The sequence below is a fragment of the Dermacentor variabilis genome, chromosome 9 (genome assembly GCF_050947875.1).
Source record: "Dermacentor variabilis isolate Ectoservices chromosome 9, ASM5094787v1, whole genome shotgun sequence".
Lineage (NCBI taxonomy): Eukaryota > Metazoa > Arthropoda > Arachnida > Ixodida > Ixodidae > Dermacentor > Dermacentor variabilis.
In genome coordinates this window covers 127,828,613-127,855,461 of record NC_134576.1, presented here as the reverse complement: position 1 = coordinate 127,855,461, position 26,849 = coordinate 127,828,613, and the positions used below count along the sequence as shown (strand labels likewise).

Here is a 26,849-nt window from a genome sequence, read left to right as displayed (position 1 = left end):
GCGTTTCAACATGAACCGGAGGCCCCATGTCTAGTGGCATTCTAGAAATTCTAATAACGGTCCAAGCACGCGAAAATATTTGATGGTGACGTATTATGGTAACGTGCGGCGTCATGGTACTGTTGCGTTAGCCGGTGAAAAGCGGTCACCGGGAAAAACAGCGCACACGTGACCATATGCACCTTTGCTGGCGAAGGTAACGATCGTATCGATAGCTTTCCCGTGACGTTAATAACGCCGTTTTTTCACCGTGCGAGACACCGTTACTTTGGGGCTAGTAGCCATAGAGTTTTCTACAATAGTCACTAGAGGGAACTCTGGCGCTGCAATCGTTCAACCACTATGGGAGTGAGGGTAGCACATATGGATTTGTCTGATCTTCATGCTTGTGGATTCGGATGTGGCTTTGTTCATTGCGCTTTATCTGTCTTCAGTGTCCAAATGTCATGGCAATCTATACTTTTCCAAATGCAGAAGACTCTTCGGACATGCACAATGTGCTACTATAGTCGGATACAACTCCGCCCACGTCTTCATAACCGCCAACCACTGTTGCTCCGCGAGGCTACAAATAGTTCGTACTTCAAGCTTTCCCTGTTACCTAAATAAGGCGGTGACCATAAAATTACATTATAAGGGCGTAATTTTATACGTTTTCAATCGTCTATTATAGTGAAACGGTGAAAACTTAATTCTTTATTGAACTGAAATAAAACGCTTGCTTCGCTGCAATCTATTGTAAAGTTTCACTTCAGTTGGCAGTGAAGCTTCATGAGTAAAACGGGCCCAGCAGTGAAATGAGCTGTACCGCGGGCTTTTGAAGAGTGAAATCCTCAGACTCCAAGCACTTTATCCATGTCTTTTGCGCACCTCATCGCTTCTGCCGATGAAAAGACTCAAGAACAGCAGATGCTCCGGACATAGAGTTTCTCACTATATCACCTAGAGGGAAATCTGGCGCTGCTGCGCTGTGGTACGCATGGGAATGCCAGTATATTGTGACTTCGGATTGGCATCGTTCTCGTAGAGACAGGATACCTCGAAGACGCGCTTGGCAAGTACCGTTCCGTCTATCACAGTGATTCATTTTCTATTAAAACAGTACGTGAAAAGCTGTTTTAGCTTTATTATTACGCGAAAACATGTTTTGTTTAACTATGAGAATTTGTTATTGTGTGTACGACTACATGTTACGTAAAAAGTATCAGCGGGCCGCTAACGTTGGAGGAGGACAGACGACAAGGTTCGCGCTCGCTTTGAAACAGTTGGTCATCTGTTCATGCTTTTCTTCACTTGGTCATGCATTGTGGGTGAGTAAAGATGTAATATGCGTGAATGGAAACATTTTATGAAGATATTACTTTGAGAACGCGTTATTTGCGTAGCCATATCCACGTTTTACACGAAGCCTCTTACAACACCAGCCAACGCGAGCCTCGCAGACACATATATCGTCATTCCCATGACGGCACGGTGCCCCCTTAAGAAACTCCCATAGACGGTGGCGCCAGATTACCCTCTAGGTGTTATAGTGAGAAACTCTATGGCTCCGGAGGTATCAAGTACGACTTCATTGTGGAAAGGTCGCATGAGAACGATTGTAGTGACTTCTGTGATTGGCTGGCGGAGTAACACGATCCCGCGCGGTCCGTGTGCCTTGGCCGCCAACTGCTGTTTTTTAAGTTGCATCTTACTATAATAGCAGCGGCTCAGCCGGTAGATGTAACCAATTCGAAACGCGCCAAGCGTCTCAACGCGCTAGTTCACCCGCGAGGAATGAAATTCATGAGTGCGTTCTATGCGGCTTGTCGACGCGTGCGTCCGTCGCGTAATCACTTCAATATCGGCTTCTGTGCTAGAGGTCTTGTGTTCGAATCCTCCCGTCGGAATATCTTAAAAACCTTAAAAAAGTATTTGTTACGCAGTACTTCGTTGAAAATGACCGCTTTACGAAGTCACGAAGCTGTTTGAAGCTGGAAGGACAAAGTTTAGACTAATAATAATAATAATAATAATAATAATAATAATAATAATAATAATAATAATAATAATAATGTGATTATTAATTATTGTGTGAAACTCTACGCTAGTACTCAAACATGGCGGCGGCTATGACGTCAATGAACCATATCAGCTCCCAGGAAATCGCATTGCTTTTTTAACCGCGACTGATTTTCACTAGATTGTCACTGTCATCAATTGGAAACTCTGTGCAAGGCGCGCCTGTTCTGTTATCGTGCCGTTACTTTTCTTGTTTACGAAGCTTCTCGACATATTAGTACCCCAATATGGCGGCCACGATGGCGTCAGTGAAAACTATGTACAATGAGCCGTGGACGTTGCTCTAAGAAAGAGGGAGGCTCTTTATTGAAAAGTGGAGAGGTTCTGCTGGCGACACATCTATCACATGCCACTCCACGTGAATGCGCGGCTATAAAAGAAATGACACACAGGCGGGATACACGGCAGGCGCATAGCGCACACACAGCATGCGGAGTTACTTCGTTGAGACTAATGTGCCTTGCAGAAAAGTCGAAAAAGGCTTCGTGCGCAGGAGGTACTAGTTAGAGGACGAAGTACGAGTGGATTAGCTCGAGGCGCGATAACTGGGATACTAGGTGACTCACTTAGAAAGCGTGGTGAACCATAGAGTTTCTATACTAAACTCCAGAGGAAAAGCCGAACGAAAGAAGTGGCAGCCGCTCAGGCGCCGCCATGTTGCTACGACTCATTTTTGTAACGCTAGAAATATTCAAAATGTTACGCATAAACAAGCACTACCAAGTAGCACGTACGTAAGGACAGCGTGTAAAGCTCAGTCCGTATATTTTTCAGAAGGATTTTACGGCTAGTTAAACTGAGAGTTTGCAGGCGCTTGAACTAGATGGCGCTACAACACCGAGGGCCGCTCGTCTGAATCTCGTTTCATCGTCTGCGCCTGCGCGCGCCTGCACGGAGTAGCAACATGGCGGCGCCCTTGTGTTTGCCGACTTCAATGCATGGCCGCTATGGGCAGCTTTGTCTCTAGAGTTGTTTATATTAAATCTATGACGGTAAGCGCACCCATGTTATATACGTACCATTGCTGTGGAGTGCCTCAGGCGCTCTTGCTAGCGGGGCGTTGTCTAGAGAAAAAGAGCATGGAGGTTAGTGAACAGAAAATCCACGTGAAAATTAAGAGACTCTGAAGTGTCTTGTTGTTTAGCCGTAAGCGCGTACGTTAAGCAAATTTGGCTTTTTTTTTACATGAAACGGAAATCGTAAAGATTGAAATTCGCAGTTACATACGTTTCTAGAGTTTTGGTAACTAATTGGCTAATCTCACTAAAACCACGATGAAGCAAAGACATAGAGAGATGAGAACGAGACGGTAAAATTCCTACTTCTCGCTGATGACTTGTTTTAACTGCTCGCTACCGTGAAAACAGCAGAGGTATAGAAGTCGGCGCTCGCATAACCGAAGTTTCGAATGAGGTAGTTTTGAAGCGTAGAGATAGAGAGAAGACGCATCGCCACCGAAATTGACGAGAACCTTATTACTTTACGGTCCAATTTGCTTTTACCGTGACCGTCGCCAACTAAAGCTACTCGCTCAATTCTTGCTAACAAATGCGGCAAGCTCTTGTTACCCCCTTCAGTAACTAGGAAGATGCTCCTTCAAGAGCTTCCCCACATTTCTGAGGAACAGCTATGCGCACCCTTTACGAGCCCAACGTTCCGAACACCGAAGTGCCAGAAACGAAGATGCTGCGGTCGGCATATTGTAGATAGCTTGTGATAGCTGATAGCTGGAAAGATAGCTTGTAATCAGTCATCTGTGCAGCGCACCACACTAGGTGCCCAAATGTCCTTTTGCATCCCAGTGAGAGCCAGCTGTAATAACATTCTACAGCACTTGAAGTCGACTGGGCTCTGCGGTCGTTTATATACTAGCTGAGCACCATGAAGTCTGCGCATGATGAGTGCTCTCTCTCGCTCTCCCCTTTTCTCTCTCTTTTGGCTCCTTTATCCTCTCTTCTCCCGGTGCAGGGTAGCAAACCGGGCGTACGTCTGGCTAGCTTCCGTGATTTTTCCTTGCTTTTCGCTCTTGATTCACGTTTGTTCGCTAAACCACGCTGAAGTGTTAAAAAAGATTCTAAACCTCTTCATAGCAAGGAATTTACTTCTTGAAGGGGCAGCGCAATATGACGAAGACAGAAGGCAAGAACAGACACAGGTTCTGTGTGTTCCTGCCTTCTGTCTTGGTCATATTGCGCTGCCCCTTCAGGATGTTCAGCCAGTACCAACTCTCCCAAATGTCGATCCTTCTACAGGAATTTACCGCCTCGAAGAGGCCATGATAGATCGATTGTTCCGCGCACTCACAGTTTCCCGTGTAGTTGTAGGAGTTGCAGACGGGCGACATGACGGTCCCGTACGGTCCCTGGTCGCCGTCGTAGAGCAGGCAGTCGCCCTTTCCCAGCTCCCGCTTGCCGGCGCAGTGGTCGAACCTGTCGCAGCGGAAGCTCGCTTCCCAACAATTGCGCGCGCACTCGGCCTCGGATACCTTCTTGATCACCGTGCGCGGAGTGCCCAGCAGGCGGACCCGGCGTTCCTTGCGGTAGTCGCTGATGTGCTTGCCTGCGACACCGGGGTACCAGCGCGAGGTTGTGTTACCAGCGCTCACTAGTGAACTTAGCTGAGAGAGAGAGAGAGGTGGATGCATGGATAGACAGACAGACAGACAGACAGACAGATAGATAGATAGATAGATAGATAGATAGATAGATAGATAGATAGATAGATAGATAGATAGATAGATAGATAGATAGATAGATAGATAGATAGATAGATAGATAGATCAACATAGAAAGAAAGGGATAAAAGAAAGTAAGGACAACGTCTCCAGTTGGCTGCCTTGTACTTGTTAAAGGAAAACAAGAGCACGAGATATAAAACGGGAAAAAAAAAGCGATATAAGACCATCTGGGCAGGCGCTGTCGCACAGTTTGTCAAGGCGCCACATATTGTCAGTGTCACATACGTAGTATAAAGAGGAACACAACGTCACGTAGTGCACAATATCACGCAGTCACATTTTGTGCACAATCCGGTCTTTTTTTTTAATTGCGTAACGCAGCAGCGGCTTCGTAGCTGTAAGCGCTGACGTACGAGTTACATTGTAGCTTAGTCATAGGAAGTCAACCAACAAAGACGCTACGGACAACATAGGGGAAATTATTTGTACTTACTATTTGAATTAAAGGAATGATAAGTAAATGTAGATGAAACTGGAAAAAGAAAACTGGCCGCAGGTTGGATACGAACCCACGTCTTCCCATTACACGTGTGATGCTCTTACCAATCGATAAACCCCGTCGCCGTTTTCCCATCCACTTTACTACTAGAACCAACCCTGGGAATGTCAGCCAGCACCACCACTTAGGGAACCTTGGTGGTGGATGTGAAACACCCTTTTTGCCGCAGGCGTCACGAGTACGTGTTCTATTTAGGTGACGGCAACTGGTGAATAAACCCACGCATAGCGCCTGAAGGCATCACTGTTGCCGGATTCGAGACCCTCGTAATGTAATGAACGGGAGACCCGCGAATACATGGCAAGTGTCTCGAGCGGCCAGTCGCGCGGCAATTTTGCTTGTATTCGCTCGGAGAGAGGGAGTAAAATATCTTTATTAATAATATTTGAACGGCGAGAGCAGTGTGAGAGGAACCCTCAGTCCAGGGTCCCTAAGATGATTCCGGCGATGTTTCGAGCCCGTTGTATCGCAGCTCGGAGGAACTCGGAAAAACACGTTTATGTAGCATGTATTGAGCAACAGAAAGCTGTATCGGCAGTCTTTCATGTCGCTCCACAATTTTCTCATTGACACTTTTGATACAATTATAATATTTCAGAAGTTGATTAATTAAGAGTAGTTATGTAATTAGCGGAATGCGAAAAGTAACCTGAGCATCTCCAAGCGATGACAAACGACATTGTCTTGGCTCTGCCCAGCTACGTGGCATTTGCTAATTTTTAAAATTTTGGTGCGCGATAGTTGGGACATCCTGTACGTACACTCTGCTTGCTAGTACAGAAATCAATTTTCAGTCTCGGTGTCCATGCTCTCTGAACGCCGTATTTTTGAAAGAGTCATATAAGCACATATATCACTCCTAAAATGGCGCTTACCATGCAGAGTGTAATATCAGTTTTGGCCACAAGATGAACGGCGATACAGCAATGCAAACGGCGATCTAAAACCTTCGGTTGCCACAAAGAAAACTTCAACTGAACGCGGCCCCCCAACTAGAGCCAGTTTTATTTGTTTCACCGAAACTGTAGCATTAGTGTTCAGCGGATACGGTTGTATCTAGAAAGGAAATACACCCTTCTCATTAAGATACCTGATTAAGTAGACCTTTGTTAAAAAACACTAACAAGTATTTTTGGTGGCTCGTTCTGGTGCGGTTAATGTCTCTTAAATAAGTCAAAATGTAAATGTGTCCGCATCACGGAAAAAATCCGGTGGCATGTTAACACTCCGGTAACACGTGAAGGCGAAAGCCTGCTGCACACTTGATAATGTGCCGTCTCGCATCGTCACGTAGTTGCTTTCGCAGTTCGGCTTCTTTCGGCTCGTTTTCGACGCTTAGCTTCGGCTTAGCGCGCTCGTACAGCGGTGTCAGACTCGAGCCAAAGACGTTTCTCTTGGATTTTACGTTGCATCCTCTCAGCAGGTGATCGAAACGTTTGCCGTTCTGTGCGTTGTATTGGTGATTTCAATGATTGTATGCACTAGCGCATTGTAGCCTCAGCCTTAAAGGGGTATGTAGCCATTGCTAACGGGGGTATGAGCCGTTGAGTAGGTCACGTGGTTCTTTTCTGTACCACTCGACTAGACGCCGCGTTTCTGTGCGTCGTATGCGTAATTCCAATGAATGTGTGCACTGTACGCTTCCCCTTGTTCAATGCTTGTAGGCTCTGCATTACGAGTATGAGCCATTGCATTTTTTGCTTGCTTTTAGGGGGGTATGGGTCATTGCTGATGACCATAGTTTTCGTACCATTGGACCGGACGACGCGTTTTTTTTTTTGTCAAGCCCATCGGGGGTACGAGCCCCTTACGGCTTTCGCCTTAAGAATTGACTCGCCATCCCGTCCTTGCGAAAGTGGATTTCCAGCAAAGCTCTTGCAAAACCACTACTGCAACTGCTGAGGGGCGTATGCAATGGTTTATTGATGGTTCAGATGCTTGTTTTGAGCTTGTTCCTTATTGAAACGTATGCTGTTCTTTGTGTGGCATGGGTGATTTCAGTGAATGTATGCACTGTTCGTTTCACTTTGGGGAGCGCTTGTAGACTCTGCCTTACGGTATGAGCCATTGCATTTTTTGCTTGCTTACGGATGTACGAGTCATTGCTGATGATAATTTTTTATTCACGGAAGAATGCGAAAAATTCCGACCACCGAGAGGCTAGCAGCTTCGCTGTAAAGAGTAAATTTTCATAATGCTTATAAAAAAAAAAACGGAGGGAGGATGTCATGATAAGTTTTGTATAACTAAAAGGGGGTCACGCGTACTGGAAACGTTCGAGAAAGACTGCTCTACGGTGTCTCGATCGGAAGCATTTGAAAAAAAAAAAAACCGTGATCTCACGTGTGTAGTGACTGCACGCCTCGGCGCCGCTTCGGTCGACGTCGGTGCTGGTGTCGACCTCGAGGATGCTCCTGTCCTGTAGGCGGCACGCGGGCTTGTCCTCGCGCGGGGTCAGGCAGAAGTCGAACGCCTTGCACGCGAACTCCTTCTCGTTGAGACACGCGGCGGCGCATTCCGGGGCGACGGTCGCACGCACGTACTTGGTCGCGGCGGACGAGTAGCAGATGCCGGGCAGCTCTTCGAACTTGCTCTCGTACGTCTCTGCAACGGAGGGAAGGGACAGACGAATGTATACCAATTGTTTGCGAAGCGACTGCCAATAGCGATGTGGTTATAAAGTACAAATGCAACGGAATCTTGGACCGCGTAAGGAGCCCATAGTTTAAAAGATTGGGTTGATATGTAGAACAAGGGTTCCTCCGTGCAAATTTTTTTTAGGTTTTTAATGTACGAGTGTAAGCGTCACGAAGAGCTCGAAAAAGTAGTCGCTCTTGGAGGGATGGGGGTCCAAATTGGTTTTGACCATTTCGGGTTTCTTTTAATCTGCATCCAATGCGTGGCTACACGAGCGTTCTTGCATTGCGACATCATCGTGTAATGGGTACGAACCCGCCACCTCGTGCTCGGCATCTCAACGCCATGGCCACGGAGGGACAACGGTGGTCATATAATTTAAAGATGAACACAAAAATGACAGCAGATACATTTTACCACGAGCAAAGACTAACAAGCAGAAAAAGGGGGAAGAAAAAAAAGAAAGAAAAGAGACAAGAGAGCAACGAAGGCAAGCCGCTTCGCACAATAAGAAATGCCTATAACTTCGAGCCGTCCACGGCAGTGCACTTTTAATATCGTTTCCCATAGGCCTCACTAACTAAGGGAACCTATATGCATAAGTTTTCCGCGTAGTGGAAACTTAATTTTGTGGAACGAAATTGACAAGTGTATATTCGGGTGCTCACCTCGACTTACGCGGACTCACGCCTGCTCAATCTCCCTACCACCACCACCACCACCACCACCACCACCACCACCACCACCACCACCACCACCACCACCACCACCACCACCAACAACAACAACAACAACAACAACAACAATAACAACGACAACGACGACGATGACGACGACAACGACAACAACAATAACGACGACGACGATAATAACGACGACGACAACGACAACAATAACGACGACGACGACGACGACGACAACAACAACGACGACATCAACAACGACAATAACAACAACAACGACGACGACGACGACACGTGGTGTAAGATTGTCACGGGAAAAACGATGCTTGGGAGGCGCGCAGTTTTTTTGGCCGCTCATGCAATGTATACTCACTCGTATACAGGGTGCAGTCCGCCTGGAAGTCTGTCTCCTCGAACGCGGGCTTCCTGGCCTCGGTGCCGACGACGCACCGCTTGCTGGCCAGGCACGTCGAGAAGGCGAAGCAGTCCTCGCGGTCGCGGCAGATGTCGGCGCAGTCCTGCGCCTCGAACGAGCCCACGTACTGGCCGTAGGCCGTGTTCGTCTTGAGCCCCGTCACCACCAGGTTCTCGCTGAAGCCTTCGGGCGGCTGGAAGCGGTCTGCTCGCGCGCGAAAACGAGTACGCAGTTTGGGCGAGAAAGAAAGAGATTGAAGGAAGCTGAGAACGTCAGCCCTGGCATTGCTACTTCAGGTGAGGTGTTTGCGATGACATGAGAAGGGAAAGAACACAAGAGGCGGAGAGAAAAGGAAAGAAAACATTATGGAACAATTAACAAATTATAACTCCAGACGACTAACAGACGGTCGAAGTATGGCTATATAAGGCCTGAGTGGCGTAAGTGAACAGCAGGGTCTTCGTGGCTCGCATTTCAGACCCACTGCTGTTCAAGGGTCTTTAAAGACGACGAGCGTGTGTTAGTCCACGTATACCACGCCGAGTCTTCAATGGTAACTGCGCCGTGGTACAGCGGTGACAGTGACACAGCACGTGCTCAATTAGATGCGAGGTATTGAAATTATTCCACGAAGACTGGTGGTTTTACACGCAGTGTATACCGTGTCGTTTGTGGCCGGGCGTCGCCTTTACAGGCGCCTGTGCTGTTTGCATCGGCATGCTTGTATCGACCGTGCTTTACGCAACTCTTGGGATTGCGGCGAGACCCAAAGCACATATTGTCCCCAATATGTCCTACGATATGTCACTACAACATGTCCTTATCTACTGTCCTTCTATTGATGAAAGGCAGGCTTTGCGTGTTGCTTCAAGCCGACTGGACGACAGAGCGTACATTAAATTTAAAAAAAAAGGGGGGGGGGCATGACGCGAGCGTCACCAGCACATGAATGGTCTAAGGACACTGATGCCCTTTTAAAGTCGACTGGGTTGAGTGGGATCGCCTTTGGTTGCTCAGTGAAGGCTGTGGTGTGTTCGCCCGCGTCACTTGTTCTCTATTAACTTATCCCTCTCATTTTTTTTCTTGTGCTTCCCGCTTCCCCCCTCACCTGCAGCGTAGGATAGCGAAGCGGATGTAACCTCACGGCTTTTCCATTTTATTTTTGCTTTCTTTTTCTTCTATATACTGCAGTAAACATACGCTTGCTTTATGAAACACGCGCGGCATCAATTAAACTATAGAAGGGAGCGCGACGTCACACATGCACTCTTCTCGACCGAACGTTCCTTGCTGCCGCTCCCTCTACGGTTTCGCTGTGTCATGCCTACAAAACTCAGCTAAAAAATTATGGGGTTTTACGTGCCAAAACCACTTTCTGATTATGAGGCACGCCGTAGTGGAGGACTCCAGAAATTTCGACCACCAGGGGTTCTTTAAAGTGCACCTAAATCTAAGTACATGGGTGTTTTCGCATTTCGCCCCCATCGAAATGCGGCCGCCGTGGCCGGGATTCGATCCCGCGACCTCGTGCTCAGCAGCCTAACACCATAGCCACTGAGCAACCACGGCGGGTAAAACTCAGCTGATCACGGCGGTCCGCACAAAGCAGTCCGCCTATGGGGTGATTATTTTCAAAGTTTTCCGGAATTTTTGAAAATCGCCTGAGGCAGTAGCGTAATTTCTGTCCTAATTTTTGAGCTGGATTATTCTAAGAGGCGGACGTTACTAGAACGAATATATCGAAAGACATATTAATCAAATTAAATACGCTAATTAACTTCTAAATAATTGCTTTACGGCATATACAGCAAGTTTCGAATTGTAGCCTGCGAATTTGCAAGACGTATCCGCTTGAATTTCCAGGACGACTCCAGTTTGGAGATATTATTTTACAAACGATGGAACGAAATACTTGTGCGTTCCAGTCATTTCAGTGCTCCAATGCATAAAATAGCTTTTCGATAAAAAAAAGGTAAGTGGAACAACAGTGCATTTTTACGGTGAGTTTGATGGCGCATATCCCGAAGCTGGTGTCATTCTGGAAATTCATTCCAAGTGGATACGCCTTGCAAGCTAACCGGATACAATTCGTAGATTCCAACATGTGCCGTAATTATATAGAAGGTAATTAGGTGAATTTTGGTCACTTAGTTGAATATGTCTTTCGATTTCTTGTGCGAGTAATGTATGCCTCTCTGAATAATTAAGCTCGAGGACTGGAATTATGTTCTCTGCAACAGGCGATCTTTAAAAACTCCGGAGAGCTTAAAAATGATCACCCCGTGTATACATGACGAGATATCGTCTCATATACACCAACATATACCAAATCTCGGCCTCATAAAACGAAGAGATGTAAACTCGGTGCCAGAAGAAGTAAAGCTGTGGTAGTTGCACTCACTGCGTTGATGTTGGTGCCTCGAGTCGGGGTTCAAGTCTCCTATAATGTCACGGAGTCCTCCCGTGGAATACTCTATTGTTTCGGCAACGAGTGTGGCCACCTAGGACGAGAATGAAGGCTTATCGCACATTGAAACGCGATAGCAGTTCATCGTCTTAATAGGTCTCCGGTTAGCATCTTTATCAAGTCGTCGCGCCAAGGTTATTTATTTATCTATTTATTTCAAAGTATTTGACAGGCCCCAAGGGGAGCATTGAGTAAGGGTGGCATCGTTGAACAAATGAGAAAACCGATATATGAGCTGTAAAAAATGTGAGAGCTAAAAATATTTATAAGGATCACGTGCTTGCAAAACAGTGTTACAAATAAAAACGCTAAATCATTACAAAGAGTTGTCGGGGAGGGAATGAAAAGTGCGGTTCACGGTAATAGCGCACATAGCGGGAGCAAGTAAAACAAACAAAGTTGAAACAACAGCAACAAAAAAAAATAAAAGAAGACATGGCACATATGTGACACGTATTATATTACATGACATATGTACAGATGAATATATTTGTTATGATGAAAGCTGCGGGTTCAGTAGTTGTCTGAATGTATCATTGCTGATCATGATGATCATTAGGCAATTCTGCGTCCGCTGTCGGACGAAGGCCTCTCCCGTCGATATCGAATTAGCCTCTGTCTGGTGCTATAGCCGATTACAGCTTGCACCTGCTAATTTCCTAATTTCATCACCCCACCTAATTTCCTGCCGTCCTCGACTGCGCTTCCCTTCCCTTGGCATCCGTTCAGTAACTGTGATGGTCCACCGGTTATCTGCCCTACGCATTACATTTTTTTTCTCTTAATGTCAACAAGAATATCGGCTATCCTCATCTGCTCTCTGATTCCCACCACTCTCTTCCTGTCTCTTAACGTAACTCCTAAAATTTATCCATCGCGCATTTCGCGTTACTTAACGTGTTGTCGGGCTTCTTTATTAACCTCCCAGTTCCCACCCCATATGTAAGCAGCGGTAGATTGTAAGGATTTTAGACTTTTCTTTTCAACGAGAGTGGTAAGCTCCCAGTCAGAATTTGGTAATAATGCGTGCCGTACGCACTCCAGCTCATTTTTATTCTTCTGGTTAGGGTCCCCTGTGAGTAATTGATCTAGATTAACGACCTAGATAACGAGACGAAATAAAAAGGCACCTCGTGTGATTCAGGCTACTTGAACTCACCTCAGATTCGCGTGAATTCCGGTGTGAGCAAGTAAAAAAAAAACGACAGGTTTGTTTGTGCGCAAAAGGAAAGCGTGTCTACAGGAGGATCGACTGAAAGACGACGTCAAGGATACCGCGACGCTTTTGAACGGGGGGCGTGCGAATAATCGAAGTTATCGAATCGAAATCGTCACTGTTCGTCGACACTAATAACATTTCAAGCACATTTCCAATACATGGAATCGCCAACTTTGCCATAAATTTTTCTACCGGTGGCCATGGTAGACGAACAATAGATATTGCGCATAGTGGAGAGCGTTATGTGCCTCTCGGGGAGTCAGACTTTCCCGGCCAAACTGATATTATTCGCACTCGCTAATGAGTCCTGAGCATGCGAATAAACTGATTGCTTGCTCCTAATGCTCCGTTTGTGCTTTTAATAAACGACCTTTACTATCGCGCAAAGTAACGGCAGAAACTTTCTAAACCACCATGCCAGCAGTGCCGTGAATTTTCTTTTTTTTTTTTTTGAGCGAAGCTGCCGTCGGTTGTACACATATTTGAACGTGAACAAGGATGGTGAGCACAACTGTTCGCCATTCGAAAACTATCCGGAAAGTATTCGATATTTGATTCGCTTCTGGCACTATTCACACTCCTACTTTTAACTCTTTCGAAATTGTGCGTTGAAGGAAGACCTTCTTTTCGGAAAAGAAAATGTTCGATGTTTTTTTTAAAATTTCTTCCGTGAACATGAAAGGTCGGCAACACAACTCGCACATTTCCAGTCACAATATGTAGTAGAAGCATGTGGCCCTAATAGAAAATAAAAATAAGAAAGAGGCGTATTTAGTAATCTCTTTTTGGAAAACAATTTGGGAGTTACAGGCCTTCCTCTGGGGTCTCGGATAACGTGCTCAAACTTAAACACAATAATTGGCTGGGCTTCGTTAGCTACAACAGTGCATGCATGCTAAATTATGACGATAATAATTTCTCTACGCGTCGTTACGCGCTGCTATTTGTTAATTCCGTTCCCTGTTATACATGTACGATAGCGTTGCTTACGGTATTGCCATCGAAGGCCTCTGTTATTGACCTCTGTTAGAACAACGTGCTCAGTTAATTATGAGTTTTATATTTTATTTAATATATAACGATGTTGTTGCCGTTATTACAATTGTATGAACACAGTTTACCCACCACCTCTGTAATGCCTTTTGGGCCCTGAGGGTATGCTAATGAATGAATGAATGAATGAATGAATGAATGAATGAATGAATGAATGAATGAATGAATGAATACGTGTTTATTGTTGGCGCTAACAGCCCATAAACATTTGACGATATCTGGAGGCTCCTCAACATATAGAGTGGTTAACGTACCGCTATCCTTGTGTTGAGGTGCATGATGGTAAACTTGAACTCGCTTTTTCTCAGAGCGTCTTCCAGGTCCGAGATGGCGTCGCGGGTCAGCACTACGTTTCTTCTTCGCGAACGCTCCGTCTCTGAAGGAAAACAAAAGAGAAAGAAAAGAGAAAGAAAACTGGCAGGTCCTCGCATTACACGCGAGCAACAGTTAATGCTATGTCATTAATTATCAGGACCGGACTATACCCACGCGTTTGTTAATGCAGCCTCCGTGACCCGCGCGCCTTGCGAGCTTCTCGAACCCTTTCCAGTCTGATGATCCACTCTTAATCTTGTTCGATCTCTTCAGCTATGAGTGCAGCCTGTTTTGCAAACTTATTTCCCCCTCGAGTCCGCTACCCCGTGCTCAGCAACAGAGCATCATAACGATTAAGCCTATGACATTAAGTCATGACTCCTGCGACATTAAGGATCTGAAAGGCGTCGCTTACGTCGTTCTCTTTTTCAAATGAAACGTGCATATATGAAAACACATTGCCTAACGTGCTCGTGACGGCTAAAGCAATAAATTCCAGCACATGAGGCGACCTTGTAAGTGTAACCACGCATTAACACGCTAGAACTGGATTTGCAACATCTGCCAAGCCTACAAGAACTGCAAACAAACGGTACCACTACAGCCTAACTATACCGTGGAAGGGCCACCTTATACTTGACATTCACTCTCGCTCGTGTCACATTGACAGTCCAAAAGTAAGTGATCGATTGACGTACAATGTGTCATAAAAATAAACTCGAAACGGGTGCGATGAAAGCAAAGCGCAGAAACGCAGGCTTCGACACTCACTCACGTAAGTGTCGCAGTCCTCTGACCCCACGAGCACGCCGGACGCGTTAATATTTGCCTTTGTCGTTGTCGCGCAGACGGATCCACAGTAGGAGACAGCACTGAAAGCCAGAACAGACGTAGCATATCAGCATACGCAATTTTTTCACAGAGATGAGAATGGATAAATAAAAGGCAGGGCATTTATAACCAGGACTGAGCCCGGTTGGCTACCCTGCGCTAGAAGGAGGAGGAAAAGGGAGGAAAAGATTGTGAGAAGAAAAGTCAAGGGCTGATGTGCACTGGGAGTCGCCGACGCAGTGAAAATTCCCAGTGCTGCGCTGGTTGCGTTAAAAAAAAAAGAATATTACAGCAGCGCTTTCATGGCCTTCTGCAGCTGTGATACGTCAGACCGTGGTGCCAAGGCCGTGTACAAAGAAAAGAAAATTCGTTTAGAGCGGTTCAGCTGGTTTATAGCGGTATGCAGGGCTAGCACGAAAGAAAAACTGGAATAGAAGATGGTCGGCAGCTTCCTCGCATCCACAGGCGTTGCATTCGGCGCTATCGGTCATTTCAGTCAAGAATAGTGAGTGTGCATTGATGAATGCAACGGCCTGGCGTAAGTGACACAGTACTGTTTCTATGCATTCGGAGGAGGCCAGGTAACAGCCGCAGTTGTATGCAGAAGGGTCGAGTTAATGCGAAAGATGGGGGAGTCAAGTCAGGTGCGTGTCACTCCTGTGACCTCAAATCACGTCTTAGCATGCTATACTATGTTCTGTCATTCTATACTAAGCACAGCGGGCTAAGTATAGTATAGTGGGCAGCGTCAGTTCCCTAACAAGATATGGTAACCACGTTTGTTCCTTTACGTGCCTTTCTTAAGCATCTTTCTCGGCGAAGTTTAATCGCGCGACACAACATTCGGTTGCGGTGGCGGCCTTGCGCTATCTGTGGCAACGAACTTTTCGCAGGCTCTGCAAAAGATGTAGGTAGCCCCTCCCCATCCTTCCCGCGTCTGTGATGTGTACATGCGCTCAGCAACTCTAATGTCATGAAGCTTTTCAGATGACCTATATGAAGCCCGTTCATTAACGACCTACCGAATGTTTACGGAAGCCATTCTCAAGATTGGTTTTCTCTTTAACGCCATTCAATATGCACCGCCCAGTGACTGGTGTATTTTGCGACTGCAAGCCGGTGAACTCCCAAGTGGCAAAAATGCAAAAGTTCTGGCGTCAGCTGTCGTTTCGATACTTTTGAATACTCAGATAAAAAAAAAACAGTCGCAATATACATGCAGCATTTTTATGCACAAGACATGTTAGCTAGAAATACGTTGTGCAAAAGTTGTAAACAAGATTCTTTTCGCTGCTTTGTTTTCAGTTCTAGGTGTAGGCAGAAACTGAACACGGCTGTTCCGAACACGCGATAGGTTTCATAAGTATAGGATGATTATATGTGAAACCTCAATTTAACAAAGCCAGATATTGCGAAATTTTTCATCTAGCGAGGCGCTTTATGTGGCGTGACACACATTCACAGAATCTGGAAACCTCGAATCAAAAAAGTGAACTGAACGTCTCGTAAGATTTAACGAAGCATATTTTTTGGGGTGAGGGCATGGGTTTTCGGTAAAATATTGGGAAAATACGGATATACCTGGTTTCAGTTCAGGTGACGGAGGCCATTGACCTGTCAGAGGTTTGCCGCTCCCACGAAGGAACGCAAAACGGGCATGCCGGGCTTGCTACTTACAATAAGTGCGTAAGCAGGAAAAAATTCACATCTTCGTTTTGCCCCTCATTAAGCGTAATGTTATTCGCGTAAGTGTTTTGATGAATGTTTTCGATTGAACGAATATATAGATTTAATGAAATATTTCTCGGGTTCCATATCGACTTCGTTAAATCGAGGTGTAACTGTAAATGAAAACAAAAGTAAGAGTATATATCACTGAAGCCGCAATGATTTACTGGGCGCACAATTTGCGAAAAAGCTGCATTTTACCGGAGCTTGGGAACAATATAGCCCCAAATTCGAATCATTAGTGTGCAATAGGTTTTGCGACCCACAGAGTAATCATTGAATTAGAAGCGCCACGTCTTGACAGTGCAGATCCGCACATTTTGTTTATAGAAATGAAAATAAATAAAGAAAATTTAGGCAGCGACAGTGATATAATAAATACTCCTTGCTAATTAATGGTAATGAGAATAATAAAGTAATATTGTAATAAACAACGAAATGTCAGAGGTTTGGATAATCTAGAGCGGAGTTGGATACGACCGTAAAAAAAAAGTACACATGTAGTCCTAGACACACTGGAGCCTACAAACAAGGCTTGGACAAGTTGCACCATGCAATATACTGGCTCTAGACAACTGCGCGTGTATTGAACTAAAAATCCACAGATTACACAATACCCCATAGAGACACAACAGCCAAAACCGGCCTTAATCACGCAAGACGCACAAATGTGAATGTAATACACGCATTAAGCGAATAGCGCACATAAATACAAATGATGGAAGCGGCCTACGCTCTGCGTAACTCTTCCCAAATGCGGCCACATACAGTAGACGTTTAATATTCATGTTTCTTCAAAGAAATGTTCAAACGCTCACTTGCAGAACTCCTAGTAATCACCCACGATCCTTCGGGGACAACACTTGGACAATGGGCAGCTAGTGGCCTTGAAAGAACAGCTTTCAGTGCGGTAAAATACATTTTTTATAAGTACGGACATGTGCGGGAAATACTAGGGACGATTTTGTGTGGTGACTCACCGTCGTTGATACGTTTAGTTTGTTTTATTTTTAACTCTTGCAAGAGTTCTTTAACGCCCTGAAGTGTTCTGATTTCTTGTGCTTATTTTTAAAATTTTTGTTTTAAGCGTGCACGGTGAGTTTTTGCGTATAAGAGAAACGGAGTAGGCACACCCACATACTCCTGTCCCACAATCTTTTGTGGCTTGCTGCGCGCAAGTTATGCTTAGAGTGGTTTTGGGGCAACTTTGCCAGAATACGGTTGAACCTCAGGGGTGGTGCTTCACCTGCAGTCTTTGTAGTTTTTGGATGAACAGGCCTTGAGGCAGTTGTCGTGCGTAATGACACCCTCGGTCCATTCCGGCTCCATGATTTTCATTTTCGGTATCGGTTTGTAGTCAGCTGCACGGAGAAGCGTTACGATCTTAGCGAATGGAAAATTGCGTTTGTGGGTTAAATGTCAAAATGGTAAGGTTGAACTCCCACCAGATTTCCCAGTTGGTCCGCTATAGAAATATCGCTTGCGATAACATTTGGGACATTACCGAAAAAAAAATTATAACTTGAAAATTATTGTATATTTTTTCGTTGAGTCATCAGATCTTTTGATGTCGTTGAGTACTAGTACTACCAAGCATGTGCGAAAGAATAAAAAAAAATTGCATGAATAAAGAAGGGCGCTCCTACGAAAAGAAATATGAAAAGAAGTAATTCTGTAACATTTCTGCTGTTCACGCATTGATGTATATAAATGAAATAACCTTTTAAATTAATATAAATTATTACTTTAAGGAATACATCTTTCACCGTTAGATGAAGTACATGTAGGCATACTAAGATGTCTGTAATTATGAAGACCTATGAGAAATTTTCTATTCATATACAAAAACGGTGAGCTTGTCTGCGTGTGCCCCCTCTACACTGGAAAAATGACGGCGCTAGCTCAATCAAATAATCAATCAATCAATTAATCGATGAATGAATGAATCAATCAATGACTCAATCAATCTGTTAATCAATCAATCGCCTAATGAACTAGACAATCAGCTCACTAGTAATTTAACTAATTAATTGGTTAACATATATTTACCAAATAATTGACTAATTATCTAACTAATCAAGTGACTAAATAATATCTGACTAGTTAATTAATTAATTATTGTTTTATTTGCTATCTACTTATAATAGATAGATGGCTACAATGATAGTGTTTAGGAACACTTGGCACACGAATACTTAAAAGAAAATCCAGGAGAATGTAGGAAAAACCAAACAAAAATACCCCAGAAGTTGTAGTAGCAGCAATAATAATAATAATAATAATAATAATAATAATAATAATAATAATAATAATAATAATAATAATAATAATAATAATAATTTATTTTTATTTTATTTATTTACAATACTGCCAGTCTCTACTGAGACCATAGCAGGAGGGCACTATATATATGCACATAAACAAAGAACACTGATAATGTTAAGTATGAATACATGTATAACGTCAGTTTTGCACCTTAAAACATGAACAATTTTTACTACAAAATGTATACACCAAACAAAAGTAGATGCGAACTTTAAAAAAAAAAGTAAGAAATGGCAATTGAGGTATTCTACAGTGCATACCCGACTACATACACAGGATACAAGTACATGGTGGTTTGCACGATCAATAATAGCACTAGCAATTTTAACTTGCTAAACAATTTTTTCAATTTCTAATTCAAACTGAGACAGTGACTCTGTGTTAGTGGTGAGAGGCGATAACATATTCCATTCACGGATGGCAACCGGAAAAAAGGAATATTTAAACACATTATTAGTACATTTATATTCTACTAAGGTGTTTGTGTGTTTGTGCCTGGTAGGTCGTGTTTGTGAATAAGAAATGTAATTTGAAATGTCAATTTTGAAAGAATTATGCAGAAGTTGATAAAGAAATTTCAAACGTGCCTGTTTCGCTCGTGCTTCGAGCGTAAGGAGCCCAGAAATTGCTAGAAGGTTAGAGGGAGAGCATTCACGTCTAAATTTGTTATGGATAAATCGAATGGCCTTCCTTTGTACTGTTTCTATTTTCTTTATGTTAGTTTGGGTGTGAGGGAACCATACAGTGTTTCCGTATTCGAGGATCGGCCTAACAAATGTTTTGTATGCTAGGAGTTTTGTTGACAAGGGTGCGAGTTGAAGTGATCTGCGAAGGAAAAATAACTTTTGCATAGCAGATGAGGTAATGTGGTGAATATGCTCGTCCCACCTTAGGTCTGACGTTATTGTTAAGCCTAGATATTTATATTTTTGTACTTTAGTCAAAACTGTACCATTTATGGTGTAGCAGAAGTCTGAAGGTTCTTTTTTCCTCGTTATGGTCATACATGCTGATTTTTTTACATTGATTATCATCTGCCAGTCTGAGCACCATTTCGTAATACTACTAAGTGATTTGTTAAGGGAGTAGTGATCTTGATCATTTTTAATGTCTCTATAAATGATACAGTCATCCGCGAATAACTTTATTTTACAGTCTATGTTAGTGGTTATATCATTAATATACACGAGAAATAACAAGGGCCCGAGCACGGAGCCCTGTGGTACTCCTGACGTAACTGATACTATATCTGATGTTGTATGTTCGAAAATAACAAACTGACACCTATTAAACAAAAACCCACGAACCCAAGCAACAATTTCTGTGTCTCCGATAATGCTTTTTAGTTTATTTATTAGTTTGGTGTGACAAACACAATCAAACGCTTTAGAAAAATCAAGTAGGATTAGGTCCGTTTGGCCGTGATTGTCAATACCCAGCGCGAGATCGTGTATGACTTCTGTTAATTGAGTTATGGTCGATAAACCCCTGCGAAAACCATGCTGGTTAGGGGACAGGATGCCTTCGTTTTCAAAAAAAATTGTTAAATGTTTTAGAATTATATGTTCGAGTAGTTTGCATGCCGTGCTCGTTAACGATATTGGTCTGAAGTTTGATTCAACGGATTTATCTCCCGACTTGTAGATCGGAATAATTTTAGATATTTTCCAATCTTTGGGTAGTTTTGATGTCGATAGGGATTTACGGAAAATAAGGCCGAGGTATCTGCTGCACCACTGTGCGTACCTTTTAAGAAATTGGTTGGGTATATTGTCCGGACCACATGCTTTTTTAGTGTCTAGGGCAAGAAGAAGGTTAAGAACACCAGCGTCTGTGATAACGAGTGGGTCGATAGTGGAAACAGTCCGTGGAACTAAGTCCGGCATGACGCCATTATCGTTTGTGAAGACCGAACGAAAGAATTGGTTATATCTGTTGGCTTTATCCGCTTTTTCACTTGACGAGAGCTGAGTTATGAGTGTGTTTTTTTGGCGAAAGTGGTTCCAGAATCTATGTGGATTGTTCTTTATAAAGCTGGGGAGTACGGTGTTGAAGTAATGGTGTTTCGCTTCTTTCGATTTCTGTTTGAAATTTTTTGCTGCAAGCGCTAGCCTAGGGGTCTTAGATGGAGTATTGCCTGTTGCCTTGCTAGCTTTGCGTAACCTTTTGAGTTGGCGTTTTGCATGTATTACTTCCCGAGTAATCCATGGGTTATTTTTCAAGGGTTTTTTCGATTTAACAGGAATAAAATGGGTTACACAGTGGGACACTATGTCTTTAAAACGCATCCAGACAACATTTATATCTGACAAAGGATCTGAGGCCAATGTCGAAAACTCTTGGAATTCGTGAGATAAATAGGTTTGTATGTGGGCGTCATCTGCTTTGTCGAAATTGATTAGAGTTTGGGCTGTGGTTTGCACTGATATTTTGTAATCTAGTGGTAAGATACACATCGGAATATTGTGATCGGATATTCCTTCTATTACTTCTAACTTCACTTGTTCTAAGAGAAAGTTACTACTTAGTAAGATCAGGTCAAGTACACTCCGAGACTCGTTTTGCACCCTTGTGGGGTATTCCACAATTTGGCGCAAGTTGAAATTTAACATCATATCGAGAAGGGCTTCTGAAGCCTTTGTTGTGTACTGCATGGTAGACCAGTTAAGGTCGGCAAGGTTAAAATAACCCATAAGAATAACACGACAATTACGAGCATGTTGCTGCAAATATTCTTGTATGGCAATTATGCATTCGTGTCCACATACGGGGCTTCGATATAGGCAACCAACAACTATACTTGTGCCTTTAGTGTTAATCTTACAAAAGATTGCCTCGGCATCAGCTACCTCTGGAAGAATGACCAGTGGGATTGATTTCTTTATTGCTAGCGCCACGCCTCCACCACGTGATTGCCTATCTTTGCGAACCAGTACATAGTTTGGAGGAGTGACTTCATGACTTGAGACAGACAATGATAACCATGTTTCGGTGACTGCCACTATATCTGGTTCACGATCGAGCAATAAGTTTTCAAATGGCTGCACCTTATTTAAGATACTTCGAGCGTTGACGTTTAACAACGTTATTTTTTCTTGCGCTGGTATTGGCGTGTTGCCGGGCGGCTTACTTCGTTTTTTCTTTTTTCCACGTTCGCGTTGTTTTTTTTGCTCCATTTTGTCGTGCTTCTTTATTTCTACCCTGTCATTCTTTTCGTCATCCCAGATGAAAATACGGTTGTTAATGAATAGTTTGTTGTACGCTAACGACACCTTGTCTTTATTTTCGCGGTTTGCCTGTGCACTGTTCCAGAGTTTCTTTCGGGTCTCTCTAACTTTTCGCGAAAAATCTTCCCCTATTGAGAGGTCTGATTTCTTTAGTTTAAAGCAGTTTTTTAGTATGACACTTTTATCTCTTGCGTCTAGTAATTTAAATATCACAGGCCTCGTCTTGTTCGGTCCTCGTCTTCCTAAACGATGTATGCGCTCAATGGCCACAGGTTCGAGTTCAAGGATTTTTGTGATTATTTCCTCATTTACGGCCTCTTCTAGCGCTTCGCTTGTTTCTTCTTCCATTTCTGGTAGGCCATAAACAATTAAGTTTGACCTTCTGCTACGGTTTTCGATGTCGTCTATTTTTTCTTCAAGACTCTTAATTACCTTATTCATAGAAGCCATTTCTGTACGACACGCGGTCACTTCAGCTTCGAGTTTCGTAATGAGGTCAAGCTTGCTCTCTATATCCCCTAGTCGCTTTTCTTTGATATCTTTAATGTCGGAAGCAATTTCGGTAAGTTGTTTGGCGATTTGCTCGAGGTCAGGGCCGGGGTTGCTTTCAATATCTCCGCCCATCAACAATAGCTTCTTAAAGTATGTCATGCATGATTCACACACAGCCACATACTGCCATGGGCACGGCAACACCAGCAAGAAACGGTCACTTGAACGGAGGCATTTCCCAAACCGTTTTCTCACCTGCAAAATGTAGACGAACGGGCAATTTGTGAGCCGCATGTTGACGGTGCCACCGTGCCCAGTGACAGGGGGTCCCTTGTGGAACGCATATATAGCCGCAGATTGTGCAGACTCCTGGTGGCGCTCTACAGCAATCAAAGTTAACTGTTTTCGTGTCGATGTTAACTTTCTATTGGCAACCGGAATTCTCGGCTGCGGAATAAACCCCTGTGCGTTCAAATTCACTATGCGAATTTGCTTATTTTTCACCGGAAAGTGAGCAGCAACAGATATCACCTTCGATGTCAAAACACGTTAAAAAAATACAAGTGAAAACGGTTCCGACACCGTCGCCTATACAGACCTGAAATTGCAGGATGCCCCAAAATAAGTACCGTGACGTAGACCATGTTTTCAGTGTAGTCGACCTGAAAGTCCCGGAGAGACAAATTTAGCGGTGCCATATTTTTTCCTTTTCCGCCGTATCAGTACATGCGCATATGACACTGTGAGTCAACCTTTTTGGAGGGCTGATTTTGTTCAATCCGATCACGTGTGTCCGACCGTGGCCTCCGCGATCAGCTCCGGAGCTGATCGCGGAGGCCACGGTCCGACACAGCGAATTCTCTATATGTATATGCATGTGCCAGCTTCGCGTGAGTGTGCGTGGTTTAACATTCTTACGAAATACACGGATCGTCTTAGGCGGGTCGCGTCAAACGATACTTAATTCACTGCTTCCGCAAGAACGTCTGTAAAGTCCTTCGTCGCAACCTAATACTGGAAACCGTCACTGCAGAAAAAGAAACAAAGTAGCAAAAGGAAACAGAAATATTTGGGCGTTGAAAGCGGGGCGGAAAGAAAACACACACTAATTTTTTAACATGTATAACATCGTATAAATTTCATGGTGTGAAACAGAGCGTTGTTTTTTGACGCCGATGTGTGGTTATAATTTGCTTACCGTGAGCTAATAATAATAATAATAATAATAATAATAATAATAATAATAATAATAATAATAATAATAATAATAATAATAATAATAATAATAATAATAATAATAATAATAATCTTTATTCAGTATAGTTAAAACAGTATACAAAACGGAAGCGCCGAAGCCACAAGAGGGCTTGTGCGGCGACAACCGGCAGCCGCGGCAATCTACGCGCCACACCAGAACTCCATCAGAAGCTGGTTGTGCATTTGGCACAACCATCACACATTATCAAAGATGCACTGATAACATCAGTACATATTAAAGGTTGTCTAACGCTTGAACAGCTACTCTCAGTGTTTTGCGGGTGGACAAAGAAAATACATCGTCCGGTAGTTCATTGAAGATAGCAGGAACATAATAGCGTCTTGTTGCTTTACCGTAGTGAGTGCGCACTCTCGGTTTAAGATAACGAGGAGCATGTCTCAACGGTACCGGTTTCGTATTTATGTGCCTGTATGCACTGCTCCAAAAATATTTAAGTACTACGATTTGTTTAAAAAGATTCCCAAAAGAAGGCAAACCGGCTATTCTAAAGACACTGCTGGGCAAATTCTCCTGTGGCATGTAGAGGACGCTTGTAGCGATGTTTTTCAAAATCCTATTAACTCGACATTTCCATGTGAAAGAGCAGTTAAAAAAACAACACATACCGTATCTTAAAACACTATACCCCAGAGCCTGGGCGATTAGTTTTCTGATAGAAAAAGGCATCATGGTTTTTAAATTAAACAACAAACATGCAACACTTCTAAGTTTCTTACAAATGTGGGTCAAATGAGTATTCCACGTCAGATCACTGTCTATGTGCACACCAAGATACTTAACCGACTGGACGCTAGCTATAGGTTGACAAGAGCACAAAGAGCAATATGAAGGGTGTAAATATACGGAAGCGACGCTTGGTACATCTTTGTGCGGGTTACGAAAACAGACAAGTCTGGATTTGGTGCTATTTATTTGTATTAAGTTTGAGGCAAACCAATCACTAACTTTAATAGCGTCCTCTTGAAGGTTAGCCAGGGCACATGAAAACTCAGGGTTGCTTGACACTAGTAAAGTGTCATCGGCCTAAAGGAATACGGTGGATGCTTTCACGTGGTCACATATATCATTCACATATAAGTTGAACAACAAAGGAGATAAGATAGACCCTTGCGGGACACCGCACACCTGACTTACCGCGTCACTGCAGATAGGCCCAAACATGACTACTTGTGAGCGATAATTGGTGACGCAACCCGAATATGCAGAATCGTTTCTACTCTCTACCTGAAGGCCAGTGTTAAACAGAAGCCTTTGTTAAGTGGTTTCTGCTGCAAAGATGGCAACCCCTATAACTGCATTAATCTTTTCATCTTCAAGTTAATTAGCGCCTTTTACCTTAACCATAGAGATAATATTCGCAGCAGTTTTGATGGCAGACCAAAAGTTGACAGCAGTCGAAGTTAAATTCATAAGATGCAACATCATGTAAGTGCGGCATCAGGAGTCATTTAGCATCAAGTGTAACATGATACCCAGCGCTAAAGTTAAACGTACGCTGCCATTGTGAACTTTAATGACATAAATACTACCTTCAGACTTAACGATAGGTAATCAAATCATCTGAGCTCGCGTGTGTATTACCGTTAACAAATGTAAAAGACAGGTGGTTACCTCTGGTATTCAAATTGCGCACTGCTATAGAATTTACCGTGTTTTAAGTGCAATCGAGTTATTAAATGATGCATCCCGTTTGGGCCTCTGTATTCTACAGAAATTATGCACAGCACACAACCAGTAGGCTACAAACGAGCGCCAAGATTACTACCGCCTTTGCATCTAGCGGGAACTTCAAACGCCGACGGCGCTTGACGTCATCGTTAACCTAGACTTTGACGCTCGGTAGTAACGCGCGGCGCTGTCATTTATCAGTACGCAGTAATACCATAACTCCGCAGTTGCTTCTACAGGTACAGCCTGGCCGTGCAGTTGTACAGCATGGCCGTATACAGTTGGTAGTACGAACCAGCATGTCTGGTGTCCTGAGAGGTGATAGCCTTGTGACACGCTGTAGCTGCGCCAGGAAGCCTCGCTTGATGTTCGCGCTGTTAACCATCATGAGGGGCATCCTCTTGGCTACTGCAAGCGGAGGGGGCGGAAAAAAATAGAGAAAAAAAGAGAATAAAGATAGAGAAAAAAAAATCGCAGTTACGCTGGGAAGGCGAAGCACTGATTGCGATAGAAAATTAGTAGATAACTGTACGAAGTAAGGATAATAGTTACATCGGCCATGTAAACTTGTAAACATTCGCGTACAAACTAAATTAAGAATGATAGAATGCGCATGCGTGACTCGACTAGGGCGTTGACAGAAACAGACACGCGGAGACAGCACTGTCTCTGTGTGCCTGCTCCTTTCTACGTCCTCGTTCAGTCGCGCTTACACATTCTATCGCGCATTCAAACCAACTAGCCCGTCAACGTGTTTAAACTAAATTAACCAGCACGGTGTCACGCGCGCACAGGTAGACATGAACACACATCACTGGATGACAGCGGAAACTGTCTGTGGAAACATTGGAGTTAAGAATCGCGGCAGGCAGCCGCGACCTCCGTGCATGTGTCGCTGTAACGCGTACGAAACGTCGAAAGCACAGCGCATGCGAAGCTACCAGCACTACGCGCCCTCTGCGAACATCGCAGACCGCTTTCAAGACACACGAGCGCCGGCAACGCGTCCCTGCGGCGTCCGCCAAAGGCGTTTACTACGGCGTCCGCAATTCGTGTGGCCAGCGCCGTAGTAGACGCCGCGGTTGTATCCATCTATGATAGAATGCACAGTCGCGATCAATCTGAAGGTGATCGCGCGAGCATCGACCGGCGGGCCTTCCAAGCAGCATAGCGGCCGATTTCGGAACTGCGAAGATAAAAATTGCGCTGCCTT

The 26,849-nt window shown here is 44.0% G+C and overlaps 1 protein-coding gene across 1 annotated transcript in view; it reads right to left on the bottom strand.

Moving 5' to 3' along the window:
• LOC142558541 (uncharacterized) overlaps window positions 1-26,849 on the bottom strand; it is a 54,309-nt gene that overhangs the window by 1,156 nt on the left and 26,304 nt on the right. Inside the window, exons 14-23 of the mRNA XM_075670673.1 lie at window positions 25,932-26,044; window positions 23,288-23,351; window positions 17,892-18,006; window positions 14,858-14,958; window positions 14,026-14,147; window positions 11,394-11,533; window positions 8,991-9,319; window positions 7,641-7,901; window positions 4,366-4,620; window positions 3,081-3,125 (exon numbers count right to left, since the gene is read on the bottom strand). Of these exons, the coding sequence (XP_075526788.1) occupies window positions 3,081-3,125; window positions 4,366-4,620; window positions 7,641-7,901; window positions 8,991-9,319; window positions 11,394-11,533; window positions 14,026-14,147; window positions 14,858-14,958; window positions 17,892-18,006; window positions 23,288-23,351; window positions 25,932-26,044 (1,545 nt within the window). The remainder of the gene's footprint in view (window positions 1-3,080; window positions 3,126-4,365; window positions 4,621-7,640; window positions 7,902-8,990; window positions 9,320-11,393; window positions 11,534-14,025; window positions 14,148-14,857; window positions 14,959-17,891; window positions 18,007-23,287; window positions 23,352-25,931; window positions 26,045-26,849) is intronic.